This window comes from Ceratina calcarata, unplaced genomic scaffold, assembly GCF_001652005.2.
Source record: "Ceratina calcarata isolate Rehan_Ccalc_2016 unplaced genomic scaffold, ASM165200v1 scaffold514.2, whole genome shotgun sequence".
In the NCBI taxonomy this organism is placed as follows: domain Eukaryota; kingdom Metazoa; phylum Arthropoda; class Insecta; order Hymenoptera; family Apidae; genus Ceratina; species Ceratina calcarata.
The window spans coordinates 357630-375014 of NW_017175971.1; the positions used below are offsets into that span (position 1 = coordinate 357630).

Genomic DNA, 17385 nt, shown 5'->3' on the forward strand with positions numbered 1-17385 from the left:
TCGATCATGAATCCGCCACGTCGTCATCGTGTCGCGTTATCACGCGCGGACAATCGCCGTAAAAATCGGGTTCTCGTTTCTTTTTCAAATCGTGATCACAATTCCGCAAGGAAGTCTCGTAAAATATAAAATCATTCTCTGACTGACTAGTCGAATTCAATACTTTTATTATTCCTCACGAAAGCACTTCTGTCACTTTTGCATACAAATTTGTTTCAAAAAGTAAGAACATTGTATTATCTAATAGTAACCGAGTATGAACTCGACTTAAGATAGTTCCTTTTATCTTCCACTAAACGCTTTCCGCAGCCGAGGAAATGCATGAATGAAGTTCCCATCAGGAAAGTTAAACGTCGCGTTAAAAAGGTTCGGGTTAAGTAAACACTAAAGGGAATGATTGTTGGTGCGAAAGAGGCAGCCTTCTCAGGTCAATGAAGGAAGAAAAAAAATTGATAAAGGGAGGGCTAAAATAGACATGATTGTATCGAATATTAAGGAAATGCTAAGTATCTCGAGAAGTATCTTTTCTTGATTATTTTTCCTAATTAGATTCACATACAGAATTTTATATTATACATGAGAAACCAGAAACTTGTGCGACAAACTGATATTAAAAATTAGTTGCTTTCCAACTTTTAATTAATATCATAAACCCTGAGCTGTTTGGGCGTCCTATTAACAATGGACCATGTTCTCCTCACTTTGCTTTGTCCTCTGGCATCTGTCAGCTTCGTAACTTCCCTTACTTGCACGGATAAAACGCGCGACAAAGTGGACGCGAAGTGCAGACCACGTCTCCCATGTGCATCGTAATTGTTTCAGGACCTGATGACGAAAACGCAGAAGAATTGGCGGCGTTTGCTGGCTGGCTGCTTGGTCGCAGTGATGGTGCTCGGGTTGGTCGTAGCTGCGGCGATTCTTCTAACCGGAAGCCTGGATTCCTCTGGCTCTAGAGCGCCAGCCGCACCTGGTATTTCCCTTGAAGAATGGCTCGCGGGCTCGTTATCCCCGAAGAGCTTCAACGGCACGTGGATCAGCGGTAAATATCGTACATTTCTTCTTTAAAATGGAACTACGGCACGACCCATTCCGTGAGAAATTGCGAAACCGGGAGACGTTTGATTTGAACGATCCGGCTTATTTTTCCCGTAGTACGTTTCACGGAAAATTATTTTCAGGCACGGGATACAATTCTCGTCGAACCAGTCGATCCTTTTATCGTTCTGATAGTCGAGATATGATTTCGTAGAACAAAATTTAATAGTTCATTGGAATTATCGTATAATGAAAGTAACAAATAGCTTTGTTTGTCTTTAAACGAGAATACACGAACGGGATTTTTTTTATGGGCTTTACAATCGTAGGAATATTGCCCTTTTCGAATTTCCATAAAATTTCATATCACTGTCAGGGAATATCGGTAAGGGAGGATAATCGGGAACATCTTAAGGGCGTGGAATGCTTCAAAGTCCAGTATAATAGTTCGATCGAGGCTGCTTCCCGCAGTCTCTTCATACATACCAAGTATGCGATACCGTCGCTTATGGTACTCCCCTACTGTTATGTATAAACTATCCGATAACCTTATCGGCGCTTTAACCTCATTACAACATTTTATCGAATTTCAACTTGTCGGAGCAGTTTTAATAGAAAGAACAGACTTCTTAATATAATGAAATCGTTGACGAAAGGCGAGAAGTTGTAGGCGTTGTAGATTGTGTTCACTGTTAAATTTAGTTTAAATCCTAAATCACTATTTCGCAATTGCTGTATCCGAGCCTATATTACCGTGGAGTTCCTAACGATCGAACAACAGTCGGGGATTGTTGCCAGAGATCGGCAGCAAAGATTCACCGTCGAAATCCCGATTAATCGACAAAATCTTTATTGCGGTTGTTGGATCTAGCGGCAGTTTGCAATGGGGGAATTTGACGTAGGCAGTAATTAGCGTACGAGGGATCACGGATCTGGCGAGTCGTCCCTTGCCGGGAGAGAGGCTCAGGTTATTGCCGCAAATTGAGGGTTTCGATGCTGGTTGTATCTAGCGGATACACGTCCTGCGTATTGGATGGCACGACGTTAATTTCCCTCCGCTTATACGAGCCTATCGATTTGCGCCATTACGTATGGCAAACATCATTTTCAACAATCATTGAATTACGAAGGACGCGGTACGTACTGCAAATTAATTATGATCCGTCCCATCTTCCGTCGATTCCGTTGCTAGATCGAACTTATGAATTGAATCGCGATGCGACGGATATTTACATTTCCGATTCGGATAAAATTAATGGTTAAAATTGGTCGCGGACTTCTGATTAGAAACGATGCGACAGCGAAAAATTACCATTTCGCTATAATGATTGATGCTATTCGTCAGTAATGAAGTTTTCCTTGGCGAACAGTTGCAACATGTTGTCCGATGTTTCGCAACTCCTGAGAATCAGGTTTCCGACCGGTGAACTTTCCCAGAGTTTGGGAAGTTTGTACGTCTCGAAAACACGTCACGAAACAGTTCGACACTTTCTTGAAGCGAAAATGTTTTCAAGCCGGTGTCGATGATCACGATTAGCGATGCTCTTTGTTTCCGCTGGGTAAATGGAGAAGCTTCCGACTCGAGTTTGACACTGGCGTGGCGTGGCCGTAGACATTGTTCGACGCATTGTTCGAATGCTCCCCGTACCGGAGAAACTTCACTTTCACCGGTCTCCGTGGATGCGGTTCGTTCGGTGAAACAAAGATTCCATTCGTTGAATTAATTCCGTCCGGTCTTGTTGCCAACTTCCAAGTTTTCCCTTTGAATCCGCGATGGCGATTGTGCCTCGGTCCTCCAGGAACATCAATTTTCGATTATTCCGTTGTTGAAAATCCAGGGGTATACGGGTTATCCTATCTAAAATGTTCTCCAAACTATACGCACATGGCATCGAGTGAATTAAAGATGAAGAATGGTAATTGACGAAGACAGATCGAAAAAAACAGTAATTCTTCATAAAACATTTTATGCGAGAAATCGTCAGGTATGAATCATGCTTTCATTAGAAACGTGCAGTCGCTAGCTTTGAAGATTGATAGTGATTAGCTACGCTCGATGAGTTACCGCGTCGTTACATAAACTGTAATCAGTGTTATACGTGGACGTATGTAGAAATCTTCTTTCACGCTGATTAATAGCTCATTGTCAGACTTCAGTCCGGTAGAAGAGAAGTTTCTATGGATAAAACCGATGGGGTTATCGAATGAAACTCATGCGAAACCGTAGATTTGATCTAAATGTAGATAATAGATAAATCTGGAATAGTAATAGATAAATTTGGAAGGGCGGAAAATAAAAATAGATAAGTCGACGAAATTAAAGAAGTAGAAGGAGCGTGTATTCGGGCATTGCATAATCGATCCGCAAAGGTTACTGCAACCGTGTACAGAGATGCAGTCGCGAATGTCACGTGGTGTGGTCCGCATGCCACCTCGTAACAAGTGATACGAATCGTTCCGGGCAGAATTTTCTGCCTGGAGAAGAGACAACCGAACGACTACCGGGTTCCTGGCAAGTTGCCTGGGTCCACGAGAGGCAATCATGACGAGCCAGTGAGGCCATCAGCTATTGGCTAAAGGCAGCCTGATCATTTTAGAAAGTAGGCTCTCCTTGAAAGTTAAGTGTCAGCTGGAGATATTTTCCTGACTACAATCTTCCTCCCGTTTCCTAGCGGAAGAATTCTCTTATTGGATTACCTTCGAGCAATCTACAGTTCAAAGACGTACGTGCATCGAAGAAACGAGAGAAATATAGTATTTGACAAATGAACTTAAGCGCAGTTCTCGTCATTTTTCTTCAGTTGTTGAACGTTAAGGAGCTTTATAATGTTTTTATGCCACTCCACCTTATCTTCAAGCCCCTTGGAAAAATTGTTGGAGAATTTCAAGTCGTTTATATTTTAATACCTGGGATATTAGCGACCACTGCACTCCTCGAGAGTTCTTTCTTCTATTGAATCGTGTTCGTCGCGTCAGGATTGTTTGAGCCACTTCAGATTTCGTTTGAGTTTTCGAAACCGCTCAAAAGTGGATTTCGTGGAAAAAAACATTCCGCGCGCAGCACCGCGGCTTTTGTTGAAATTTTCGGGCGGGTGCGCGCGTGCCCCTGTGATTTATGCAATATTTCTGGCCCGGGTTCTCCATATTTCATATTATTGAAGTGTATTGTGCGTCGGCGAAGACTTTTCAAATCGATGCACCCGCAGAGAGATTCACGGCAAGGCTCGTGGAAAATTTCGCTCAAATAAACTTTTCTTTCGCGGCATCAACTTTAATCGCGCGCGTAATGTAATCGAATATTTTCTGGTGCTCAAAAGGGAACTAAGTAATTCTGAAACGGATAATTCGCACGATGGATAAATGAAATTTTCAAGTAGTTTACGTCATACGATGATTTTAACTGATAGAAAGTTCCTTGCGAAGGCTTATCAGCGTTCTGTTTCGAACGGTAGGTTATCAGTTAATTAAGAACCTGAGCTTCTTTGCCGTCGGACGAGGTTTGCATAGAAGTCTTTGGTTCCGGACATTGATAACGAACTCGGTGTATTCCGGTAAATATCCTTTCTCCGTCTTAACTAAAATCCGTTGTTGCTTGAAGCCATCAAATTCTCTTTGCCAGCGCTAATTAAAGCCTCTGTTAATACGTAACTAGAGACACTTCAAATGATGGGACAGTTTACCAAAATCGTTTCAACTTCAAAAGAATTAATTTACAGCTACAAGAGTCGTGAAACGCTGTCGTTTGATTCCTAATTAATCTCTTGGCAAGTTTCAAAGCTTCGTGGAAGACATAACACGGTGTTTTCAAGCTAAATAGCGTTCAAGCTTTTGAAGCGAATAATGTGGAATCATGTTTTTTCCCAAAAGTTTTTATGCTCTTAATGAAATCGTACTAAAGCAGTATCATTAGATCGGTTGTTTTACTGGTTGATTCGAGGGTGGTAAATGACGGTTTCAAAGACACGTGGGAGGAACGGTTTAGGGGTGGTTTCAGCACGGTAAGTTCCTCGAACAGCTTCCAACTAACTTGGCTCGCGGTCGGCATCCACCCGGCACGTTTTTACGGTGGTTCAGTTTCCGGCGATAAGATCAAAGAAATATCTGGCAAATGTGTTCTTTGTGTCAGGCCAGGAGACTTCTCCGCGATGCTCGCACGGGGGGCGCGCGCACCCTGTGACGAACAGTTCGCAAACTGCTCCCGAGCTGTTTACGAACTTGCCCGTTTTACGTGTTTTTGTCCATCCAGGAGGAGAAACTTGGCCGGAGCTTCTCTTAACTTGCGCCGCATTATACTCTCCTATGCTACGGCTGAAAGAAGCCTCATTGTCAGACGACGAACTTGTGTTTCGATAACGTTACTCGATGAATCTATCGTCATCTCAGCGTAGTTGTTACCATCCTGTGTTATCATCTTCCTGCTACCGTCTTCTAGAGAAGAAACAGGAATTCCGTGGGTCTTCTTGTTTCTCGTTTAATCCCTCAGGCGACAGTTTAACGACCTTTCTTGTTTAATCCTTTAAATCTCTCCGGAGCGAATACGTCATCTTCTATTTCTATTGTCCCAGTTTGGTTTATTATTTGTCTTTCATTTCTTTGGACCGGATGCATAGGTACATGGTTGATCTTTTATTTTTCGGGGGGAGAATGACGCGCAATTTGTGTACGCAAAGAATTGGAACGTCGGGACAAAGGGGGTCAGGTGGCGTGCGCGACGAAATAAATCGAAAATGTAAAACGAAATTTTCTCAGCCAGGGCGCCCCGCTTTCGAGGCGAAACGACTTTGAAAAATGGTCGCGTAGCTGCGCTCGGTGAAAACGAGGCTACAGCGGTTCTCCGTCGTGTTCAAACGCGATCCGACTGAATTAATTAACACACACCTCCGGTGTAGTGTGTTGATAATTTACTGTATTTCGTGTTAAATGTCTCGAGTCTTGTACCTGCGTACATCGTGCTCGCAACTATAAATTCTTCCGACCGCGAGACTTCAGTTTATTAGCTTTTATATCTTCTCGCGCTTTGTACGCTAAATTATTTCGAATATTACGATACAACGTAAATTGAGCTACACAGTAGTTAATTGTTTGGTTTCGCCGGGAAATTAAGCATTAATTGTGTTCTGGTTCGTTGCTAAATTGAAGGAGTTCGCAAGAACCGGATAGGGTTTATCGATTTAGAACCTGAATGGCGCTCGATTATCTTGGAACGCAGGAGCGATCCGTCGAAATGTTTTCAATGCGAGGGCGAAGTCGCGGCGAAAAAAGGAGGAACAAAATTATTTGGGGAAAGAGAAACCGCTAGCTAGCGTTCCCTGGCAGTGCTAGCCGAATAAATCTCGCGACAATTCCGACTGTTTCAATGTTGCTGAACCGCACAGAACCGACGGGACACAACGGCGATGCTGAATACTTGTGCGTCACGACGCGCGGAATGGTATATGTGTCTTTTAGAATTTCGAGAAATTCATAAAACGAGACCGTGACGAACGGACTGCGAGGACGGAGGCAGGGCAACGGGAAATAAAAAAGAATAAAAAACAGGAGAGAGGAAATCATGACTCGGAGACGTAAATTTTTTCGGAAGACGGGAAAACACAATCCCGTAATTATTTCTACTTGTTTCCGGCCATCCTTCCTGAATCAACGAAGCTCCGCTCGAAATAGAAATAAAGAAGAAGAAACTCCCCGTGGGAAGGGTAAAAAGGAACGAGGTGAAAGGAGAAGGAGGCTAGGAAGCAAAAAGGAAGGAAACCGCGCGCAGTCGGAGCATTCTCGCCGGAGAGCAACGTTCTCGTTCCGTATTTACATTCGTTTCCAGTGAGCACTCGGCGATTCTCGGCTGAACAAAAGAAAAGCATCGGCCGGAGAAAAATTAGGGAAGAAATTCCGTGGAGCAACGGGTCAAAACGATGTACCGCCTCGCGAAGCTTTTTCGGGGTAACAAAAACCGGGCTTGTTGACTGGCTTCGAGTTTTAGTTCGAGAACGAACGAAGATCTTGCTGCGGTGATCGAGCAGAAACGCTCGTCGATGTCTCCCCACGTCGACAGCTATGCTCTACTGAATATTCATTCGGAATTTGATAAACAACGTTGAAGTGACTCAGCTAGAAGTAAGCGAGGTTGTAATTTAAAAGATTTTCAAGATAGATCTAAATTCTGAGATCTTTCAAACTTTATATTTCCTTCGAATCTTTGCTGCGTTAGAATTTGAGAAATTGAGGCAAGAGGAAACGCAATCCGGGTTTAAGTAGGAAAACAGCCTACGTAGTCAGACATACCTTTCTGCCTTTACTTTTGTACTTATATTATGCATTCCTCTAACTCCAACTTGTAAACCGCGTGCAATATTGAAAAACTTGAACAATTTCTTTGTACATTCTTTCGTTGCTCCGCTTGTTTCATTTTTACTGGTTCGTAATACCGTTTCATCAACGAACGTGGGAAACGTATTGGAACTTCCAAAAAGGAAAGACAAATTACCCGTTCGCGCGGTAACAAGAAATCGACGTCCGATCGACGTGAAAAGTTAATCTTTTTTTCCGCGAAACAATTTCACGCGAACATTAACGTGGGACGCGTGTGCACCTGACAGAGGCTGAACTGGCCGCTTCGTTCACGGTTAAACCGTAAACACAGACACAGTTAAATACACACGGAGTCATCTCAATTTAGCTTCGGGTGCGAGGGTCGATGGTGGCTGCGGTTCGGCCTAGCGTGAAACTCTCATCAACCACCATAATTACCGCCATAGAGCACACCTTTCCCGGTCTCTTCCATCCGCAACCAGTTGGCTGTTGCAAACTGTTGTCTCTCCTTCTTTGATCTCTTCTTGTTCTACCTTCATCCGCCGTTCGATTCTCTCTTTCCACACCGGCTTTTATCCGAGTCTCCATTCCTCGCGTCCGGTCTTCCCAGCGGAACCTTGAGAAAAACTGTCTAGTAAGACTGGAATGGACTTGTCGCCGTTAATTTTGTAGAAAGACCAGAGTTCGAACTGCGGCAGCGTTGCGTCGCGTCGGGAAATCTACGGCTTCCATGAAATCGATTGGCATTAATTTCGCGTCCGTTCGCCCTGTAATTGCATCCGCCGAGCTGTTTCTTTTGCTGGCCGTACAGATTCGTAGACACATACTTCCTCTGTTCGGAATGATCGCAAAAGATGGTATGCTACGCCCGTCTATTTTTCATTGTTACCCAAACCCTATCCACGGAACACCCTTCGTTCTTTTTACATTAATACAAGTCGAGGATGAAAATTCTATGAGGACGAATGAAAGGAAGTTCACTAGTAAAAAAAAGGTTTTGCATTCATTTTGTTCGGTTGAAAAAATTTCGTTGTAATCAATTACATCGCGAAAGGAATGGTTCTCGTTGTTAGGAGCAACGGCAACGATGTGTTTATGAGCGTTTTCATGCGTTCCTGGCCTGTGCGCAGAGAGAGTGCTTATTGAAAAAAAGAGAGTTAAGCCTTTGCCAGCACGAGATTTATCCTGTTATGAAGTTGCATTTTTATTTTCTTTTTACGAGTGCCTCCTTTCTGTACTTCAGCTTTGCTCGTTTAAAACACCATGTATACGTCTAATGGAAACACACAGTTATATTTCCATCGAGCAAACGAACGGAACCGCGTGCGCGTACAACGCAACCTCGAATTATCCTAATTGGAAATTTCATTGTTCTCTTCTGCACTCTTGGTTAAGAGCATCCTCGTGTCTAATCATTAGATGATTAATCGCTGCGCATTTAATGTTATTTAGGATTAAATTATTCGAATAGTTTATTTTACTTTCCATGAAATACTGATTCATAAACTTCGAATATCTCTCCCTACGTTATTTCGTCGCAGAGCACTAGGATCTGGTGTCTGGTAATTAAGTAAACATCACACGATTCCTGTTGCCGGCCAATAGAACATCACTGTCACATTAAGAGATGATCCCATAATTAGTTTGTATCGATCGATTGCTAGTAAATTCTTCATCGTTGGTCAATCGGTACTCCTGCTCTGCGCTAATTACATGTGATTAGTTTCGGAACAACCTCGAAATATCTACGTGAATCAGAATACAGTTGTGATTTTAGCGTTGTTAATAATTGTTAGTTATAATGTTTATTACTTTTATATTTTATATTTTTCTTGATACGCGAGTCGAGGAATCAATAACAAAATCTATAGAAGTCTTGCCACGTTCAGAGTCGCGCTTTTTAACTTTTTTAAACTATTCCCTCCCGGCTTATTCCAGATTCCAAGTTCGTTCGTCAATCGCGGCTCAGAGGTCGCAGAATCCTATCTTCGAAATTGAAACTCGGAAGAGTCACAACTCCGGTTGCATTCTTTGCATGATTTTAATCACGCTTTTCTGTTCATCTATAGTTTATATAGTTTGATTAGAGATTTCTATGTCAGACATTTTTATGACTGAGAAAGGCTTTAAACGTATTAATTCCGATCCGAGCTTGTTAGCCAAGTCGGTTGCATATTCCAGCGTGCAAGTTTCTCTGAACAGTGGTTCGGCGTGTCCTCTTTACGCCAGATCCACAACAAAACCTATTCACTGGGGCGAACGTCTGCCTGGCGGCATATTCAATAACATGGTAAAAAATCGAAGCCCTGAAAGAAAGTAGAAATTCGTTCGCTTTCCGGATGTACTGAGTCTCTTCACGAATCCGGTGTCGTTAATTAAGACGCGATGGAAGGGTAAACCGAGAGAGTGGGGTACGAAGGGAAAAAGAAGCAAGTCCAAAGGTTTCTGAAATAAGTTTCCAGGTGGTAATTGGTAACCTGGAACACGGATAGCTCCTCTTTCAGAGCCGTCGGCGCGAAAAGTCCCGAAGAAACTCGAACAAAACTGTATCATCCCTGCGAGAGCGCGCATAATGGGCGTTGATTAAATCCGCTTCTAGCCTGGGACACCCACTTTCGGATTAAAATAGCGTGAAGCTTTTCTCTTACCAACCCCCGAGCCACCCTTCCAGTCCCACTTTTCGCCGGGGTTCCCATTTCTTCCACCGTGTTACCCTTCTCTGGCTCCTAGCTTCTACTCCCTTCCCCGCGCTGCACCCAGCGCTCGGAAACTTTTCCTCCCGGCTGATCTTGCCTCGTTCCGGCAGCTTTTGGCCACCGAAACCTCTAATTCTTCGCGTTCTCTTTCTTCTTATTTTCATCTCCCCCATTCTTTTCCCCCTTTTTTTTCTTTGTTTTCGTACGCGCTCACCCCCATTATGATCGATCTCGCGATAAAAGACCGTCACGAGTTGGATTGAAACTTTATTCCCTGGTGAAAGTCCAGCCACGCGAAACGGTCGAAGAACTTAACGAGCTTCGCACCTCCGTTCTGCACGCCGAGTCAGAAATGATGTTTTGCGCCTGGGAACTTTACACCTCTTGCCCGTGCTTGCGTTGGTTTAAGGGCGGTCCTAAATACGTGCTCGGGGAGGGCTTCCAGTCAATTATTGGTGTTCACGGAAGTTGTGCCGTTTTGAATCGACTCGATTCGCTGCCCGTAAATCATAAAAATTGACCACCCAGTTATTTTTACTGCTAAAGTTATACGAACGATGAAATTTCGGAATTTATATTGGCGATTTGAACATTTATAGCGTAGAAATTTACGACCGAGGATGTATGTCTGATCGCGAGTAGTAATACCTAACATTTTCCCGACGTCAGAGAATTTAGGGATAGAGTATGGAATTAGTCAGCCGTAAGGGAATCTGTCCGTCATTGGTCAGACATATTCCAGATCATTTCTAAAGTTTCAAATTTTTAAACTTTTAATTAAATTAAATTTCCGTGTAGGTCAAGTTTCATTTGAGAATTAATTAAAATTCCATCCGACGGTGTCATTTCAAGTCCTTGTTATCACTTCATTCTCGGCAAATCTCGTTCTCCTTTCTCGTTCGGAGAACAAGCGAAGTAATCGCGCTGTTTCGTTAATTTTATCTGCAGAATACTTTGTGAGATAAAAGCATCCACGCGAGGTTATTTGTAACTGGACAGAGGAAAGTAACGAGCTGCCGGCTCGGCGATTAATCGGAAACTGATTGGATGCAAATGAGATGATTTAATTTCGCTCAGAGCAATAAAAAGTTCGATGCGGTTCACAGAGGAAAAAGAATTAATGATGGTATAATATTCATCGATAGCGAAATAGTTACGATATTTATAAAATGCATTTATTTTTTCTGCATACACGTACATAGTTAAATCATATAAACGAGTGTGCAATGAATAAAAATTAGCCTTTACATATTTCATTTAGCATATATACAATTTTTAACATCGGACAACATTGATTTATCGACTGAATTTTACTGACAAGTGAGAGTTTCAATTTTTTATACAAAGTAAAAATTTGTAGATTTTTTAGTGCTCTTAAAAGCTGTTTATAAATTTAAATATATATACATATTTCATAGATGCACATGCACGTAGAGACCTCATCTAAATCGATTAGCATTATTAGAATATGAAACGCATTGCAAAATTGATGTTATCTGGATTAACACTGAATTAATAATTTTCAGAACAATGGTTAAGCAATTTTGTTGTTACGCCTACGTTGCTAAACTTTGCGATAGAGGAATGATAATAGTTCAAAATAGATATTATAGAAATATCCTTAGATACATTATACGAGGTAGTTTTTAAAAAAATTTCTTTATGAATATTAAACGAACACTCATTTTTGGTGTGAGAATGGCAACGATGGCGGGAAACATGCTGCGTTAACTTTTTTGTAATTTTATATTTTTGTTTCATGATTCGTATTTTTCGTGTGGATAATAGGACCGTATTTAGGTAATTTTATTACTTTTTAACGTTCATTCACAGTGACATTTTTGATATACACATTTTATGTAGAAATATATTCGTGGTATCATCTATTTCTGGACTACGTAATGATAAACCGCAAAATGATTTGTTATTTTGTTTAACGCATCATATTTCTAACTAAACCGTAAATTGATATTTTAAACGAAATGTTTCACCGCATCATATTGCTGCATTTCCGAAAAAACAAAAATATCGATATGTCCAATTAACTTTATTTTAAAATCGTGAAATCAAAATGATTGAATAAAAGATAACGTTTGATATGAAATATCAATTTGTATAAAATATGAAGTATCAAATTCCGTGTTTGTCAAAATTAAACATTAGAAATGAGTAACGGTACAGTGATACTGTTCTTCAATTAGAGAATCAAACGGAAAAGGAACCGAGAAAATAATATATCGTGTGGTCTGACTGTAATCGACTTTTGGCGGTCTATCTGTCAAGGGAAACGCCTGGAAAAACTCGTAGACAATCTGTTCTTTCTAAAGGCTCGTTAAGGGTATCGAGTCTGCTGAAGATTAGACTCGAGGGCATTTTATTGGCTGCCGCCGCCGTGCTGGCTGAAAACGGATTCCTTGAACATTCCTTACCGTATCTGAGATATTAAAGATTAAGGTGATTTAATGGACGCGGGAAAGCCTTGGGAATTTCGCGTGCCGGCTATTACCCTCGATAAAAATTGTTATCGTGCCCCGCACCCTTTGGCTTCCCTTAAAATCCTTTATAATCTTCGGGATGATAAAGCGGCGTCATAAGTGTCGTAATTGGCCAAGCCTTGGGTTTCAACACACGCCACGTGAGACGCTTCCCGTTTCCTAGGATCTTCAAGTATCATTTGCTTCGAATACTGTTTCAGTTTTTCTCAACTTGAGAAAATTGCGTATTAAGTCGTCAAGTCCTGTCTATTTTATGAACAAATAACTGAGAACAGAAAAAGATCTTTTAACTAATTATTAATATAAGTTCGACTATGAATAACTATTTCAATTTTGAGGAAATAACCATTCCTACGAAGCACGTCTCATTTTTCCACTAAAATTACTTCTTCGACATCGGTTGTTCTTTTATAAAACCCCTTGCCTACGTCGTGGCGAAACTCAAAGACCGTAATACTTCGACGCCCTTTGCCAATCTTCTGAAACCGCCATCCCGTCGTTCCTCAGAACTCCCAAAAGACCCAGACGGGAAAGAGGGCTAAGAAACCGGAACGATCCATCAAAACCGTTCACCAATACTGACGAAATCTTTCCATGGAAACTTCCCCTATCGGTTGACTTGAAACTCGGGTAGCCACGCCAAACTGGTAAGGCGCGAAAATTTATTCACCCCGCCCGATCTTCCCGGAATTAATAAGCAGCGTATTCGCGTGGATCGACAGCCGAATACGTAAACAGGAACGAGCGGGAGGAGGACGGCCGGCGAATTTAACGGGTGGCCGTAAAACCGTGTTGCGATCCATTATTTCCAGACTGTGGTCGTATTTCGTGGCCCCACGATTACGTACACGCGCCCTCCCGTGGGATGCTTCCCATGGCGAGCCGCGATCCGTCCAGGTGTCCGTAATAGCGAGAAACAGTGCGTAACCGATTTCAAACCGCGCTATACTGATTACTCTTTACAAGGAGAATGAAAGGTTTAATCAGTACATTTCACTGATACTCTTTTTTCTTCCCTGATAGATTCTTTTTATCTTTGTTGTCCCCTTCGAAGAGGATCTCGTGTAGGCGTTAAAGCCACGTTTATATGTATAGTACACCGCGCGGATGATGATGTACGAGGAATGGCCGGTCGGGTACAAGGGAGTTCCATTTGTAGAGAACGAGCTTTTGTCGGCGTTTGGAGCTTGTCCCGCTTGTTTACGCCGGGATACAATTAGAGACCGAGGGTGGAATTTTTACGGTGTCGTTATTAAGGTCAGCCGTCTTGGTTTTTCTCGCGAACCAGGCTTTGCGGCCGAATAAATAGGGTTCGTTTATTGGGGATATCCTTCATATTAAAGCGTGTTTAGGAAACGTTGACAGAGTCGGGAGCTGTTTAACTTGTTAGATATTGTGTACTTTGGTTCCAATTCCGAAGTGTCTGTAGCTATCCATCGACCCTTCTGCTCCTTCAGCTTAAATCTTTGGCTTTCAGCTTCCGATTCGTAAAAACTAGTAACCTTGAACTTTGCTTCAAACTTCTGTCACCTCATGAATTTCCTAAGTTGTTCACCTTTCGGTCTTCGGTGTTATCGAGGTATTCGAGGTTTTCAACTTTCGGTGAAAAAAAATCGTTGAACGTTGAGGTACGTTCGAGCTTGCAAGTTCCTATGAATAACAGCCCCTCGCTCGTCTAACGACAAACTTTCGAAACTTTTCGACCAGCTACACGATTACCCGGGATTGTAGCTTTCAACTTCTGAAGGAACTGCCACGTAGCTATTTTTCACGGTCGTGACCAGAGGTTTCAGGGGTCCGTTGCCATAATCTGACGCCTGTTATCAGGATCGTTTACCCTAAGCGTTTTCATCCGTTTACAACGCATCGTTGAGAGTTTCTTATAAAAGCATGCACACGCAGCAACGACTGTCTACTCGTTCTTCCTCGCGAACGGCGTCGTTCGCCTTAAACGATCCCTGAATTCTGGTAAGCTGGACGTTAGCATCATTTCTCCCTCTTTCGACTTGCCGAAGCACAGGAGAAAGCAAACGGCTGGCAAAATGAAATAAACGCACGCAGCAGAAGTTGAGCGATTCACAAATTCGTGCCAGGTAACAAGATAAACACGGGAAGTGTTATTAATTTTTCTTTGTTACGCTGTTCGTTATCGTCGTTTTTTTATTCCTCTTCCGATATCGAGAGTTATATCACTTTTCCAGCGAATCGGAGCGAGCAATTTTTCAAGCAATCACGTCACGATCGAGCGTCGATTTTCCTAGTTTAACGAATTGGCAAGGAAAACAAGATTGGTAAATTACAGCGGTAGTACGCGGAACAGCCAGCACGTTTTTGCCTGTCTTCCTCCTCGGAGAGAAATAAGTGTCGTGGGCGAGTGTACAGTGTTAAACTTTCATCCGCAATCTTCTACTCGGTGAAGAGAAAGAAAAAACGCTGATAGAAGGAAAAATAAGCGTACCGTGGACCAACGGAGACACGGAAAGTGCGTTATTAATATTTAAATGGTATTTGCGAATTTCAGACTCTCTAGGGCTCCCGAAATTACGTCAGCGCGAGATAATTCCCGTCAACTCTCGAATCGGCTTTCTAAAAGCTGTAGCCCCATTTCTATGCGCTCTCTCTCTCTCTCTCTCTCTCTCTCTCTGTCTCTGTCTCTTTAAAACACGCATCCCAACGTTTCGTTCATCCTTATTAATTAATTTATTGATAAAACACGTTCAATTTTCGATCGGCTTATCAACACAGAACAATCATCAGAAACCAGTATTTACGGAATATTCGATTTATTTACAGAAAAATTACGCTTGAATATGGATGATGGGAAAGGGAGAGAGATTCATTGAGTCGGGGAGAGAGAGTGAGCTTGATCGAGTATATTTATTCACGCGCGGCACCACTTATAAAACACTCTGCGTACAGTCGATGAAAAAATACAGCGAAACTTCGATTCCGAAAGTTATACTATTTTCACATACAAAATTTATAGTGACGTGTCGCATTTTCAAATTATCAATATATTTGTAAGAAATACGTTGAGCGAGTGAACAGTGTAACGTACCAGCCAGTAAATTCTTTTATCGGTTGTACGTGCGTTATTTCGGTATAGACAAACTCGATTAATATGCGCCGCGATATGCACAGAGGTGAGACAAAGAGAAGAACAGAGAAATAGGACTGTACAGAGAGAGTGAATAATAGAGAGAGATATGCAGAGTTGGGTAGTGAGTTCGTCGAGTTGGCGAGTGTCACAGGTATACTAGAAACGCGTTGATCACGCAAATTAGAAGCTAACAAGGCTATCGGTACGTCAGCGTTTTTTGAACGGCGTCCTCTAAGCTATTATGCCGTGCACAGCTTCGTTAAAATCGGGGCTGCAGACGATCCTCCTCGAAAAAAGCACGGCTGACGAGCTGAAAGCTGTCCCGCCTGCGCGCGTATGTGCAGAATGTGGAGCTCCGCCCGAGGGAAAAAAGGAAGGTTGTCCGACTCTTTTTTCGTTTATCGGAGCATTGAGCTTTTCCCTGGTGAATGCTCCCTTGATTATAGAACATTATCGCATAATTTAAATACCTGAGTACCTATCAAAGAGCTTTCATAATTAATCCAGGATCGAAATATTGTTGTCAGGCGTCTAATATAACTCGAAGCTTCCGTTATTAAGAACCCACAAGTACGAGGAATTTATTTTTCCCCTTTCTGCAGGATCATATTATTTATTATCATTTTATTTATATATGAGAGGGGAATAGACAGCGACACGTCTTATTTGTATTTCGTTCACTTGTATTGCATCTTCCATAGAATTGTTTTTTCAGAAAAAAGAGGAAAGTGTATATTTAGGTCAGGTGAGCCAACGTTGCTCAGATTTTCTCAGCCGGAAACATTTCAATAGAGTTTCGCATAAGAAACAGCTGGGGAGGACGCGACGTCCGGTGTCGTCGGTGCATCGTAAGAAATTGCGAGAAAACAACGTGTCAGCTTGAGCGAGTCAAGGCTGCGGTGGCGCGGCGTGGTTTCAGTTATCTCGGACAAATCCCACGTCGACGGGCATTTTACAAGCAACTGTGCTCGCGGGTTCAATGCGATGCGACACGATGCACAACACATGTGCATATATGCGCGTCCCTTGACCAACGCGTTGTTAGCATATTTGGGAACGACGCGACGCGGGGCGCGGCGTCGTCATCTTGTAATAATGCATGCACAAGCGTCGATAGACTCGGTAGCCCGTGAAATTTGAAGCGATCGTGCAAATTTCTATGGAAATGAGCGAAACAAGATCGCTCACCTGTATAGTCCGGTCCGCTGGTCATTAATAATGGCATAGGACATCGTAATCAAGGTTCCGTATCTTTTTGATTGGAACTAGAATCATGGTCCACGGGATTGGTCAGACATAAAGGTCGTCTGATCAAATCGTTCGGTCAGGGAATTTCCACGGAAATGTGAGAAACGATACTCGTCCCTCTAGTTCAGTTTACAGATCATTAATAATGATATAGGACTACATTAATCGAAGTGTCGTTTCCTTTTTGTTCGGAATCGAAGCATGGTTGTAGCTGCGATATAAAATGTTATGGGTTGATCGTGACAAAAGACAAGAGGTAAGCAGGTATAAAAGTGAGAAAAATGCCTGATTTATGTCAGGTCGTAGTCGATTGTTTACGAGGTATTCAGCAATAAAAATGTTCACGCGTAACTGCTTATTGTTAGACTTCAAGTATTCGCCCTTTATCACGTGTGTGAAAGTAAGAAAATAATCATTTCGTAACAACGGTACGCGATCACAGAGTAACTGAGTAGAGCTTTCATTCTTTATGACACTGTTCTATTGTTTAAGGATGTATTGGCTATAC

The 17385-nt window shown here is 42.3% G+C and overlaps 1 protein-coding gene across 2 annotated transcripts in view; it reads left to right on the forward strand.

Moving 5' to 3' along the window:
* The window catches only part of LOC108628287 (dipeptidyl peptidase 4 omega), a 165456-nt gene that overhangs the window by 19640 nt on the left and 128431 nt on the right, over nucleotides 1–17385 (forward strand). For both annotated transcript variants that reach the window (XM_018030113.2, XM_018030112.2), the window contains one exon: nucleotides 823–1039. In XM_018030113.2, coding sequence (XP_017885602.1) covers nucleotides 823–1039 — 217 coding nt within the window. The remainder of the gene's footprint in view (nucleotides 1–822; nucleotides 1040–17385) is intronic.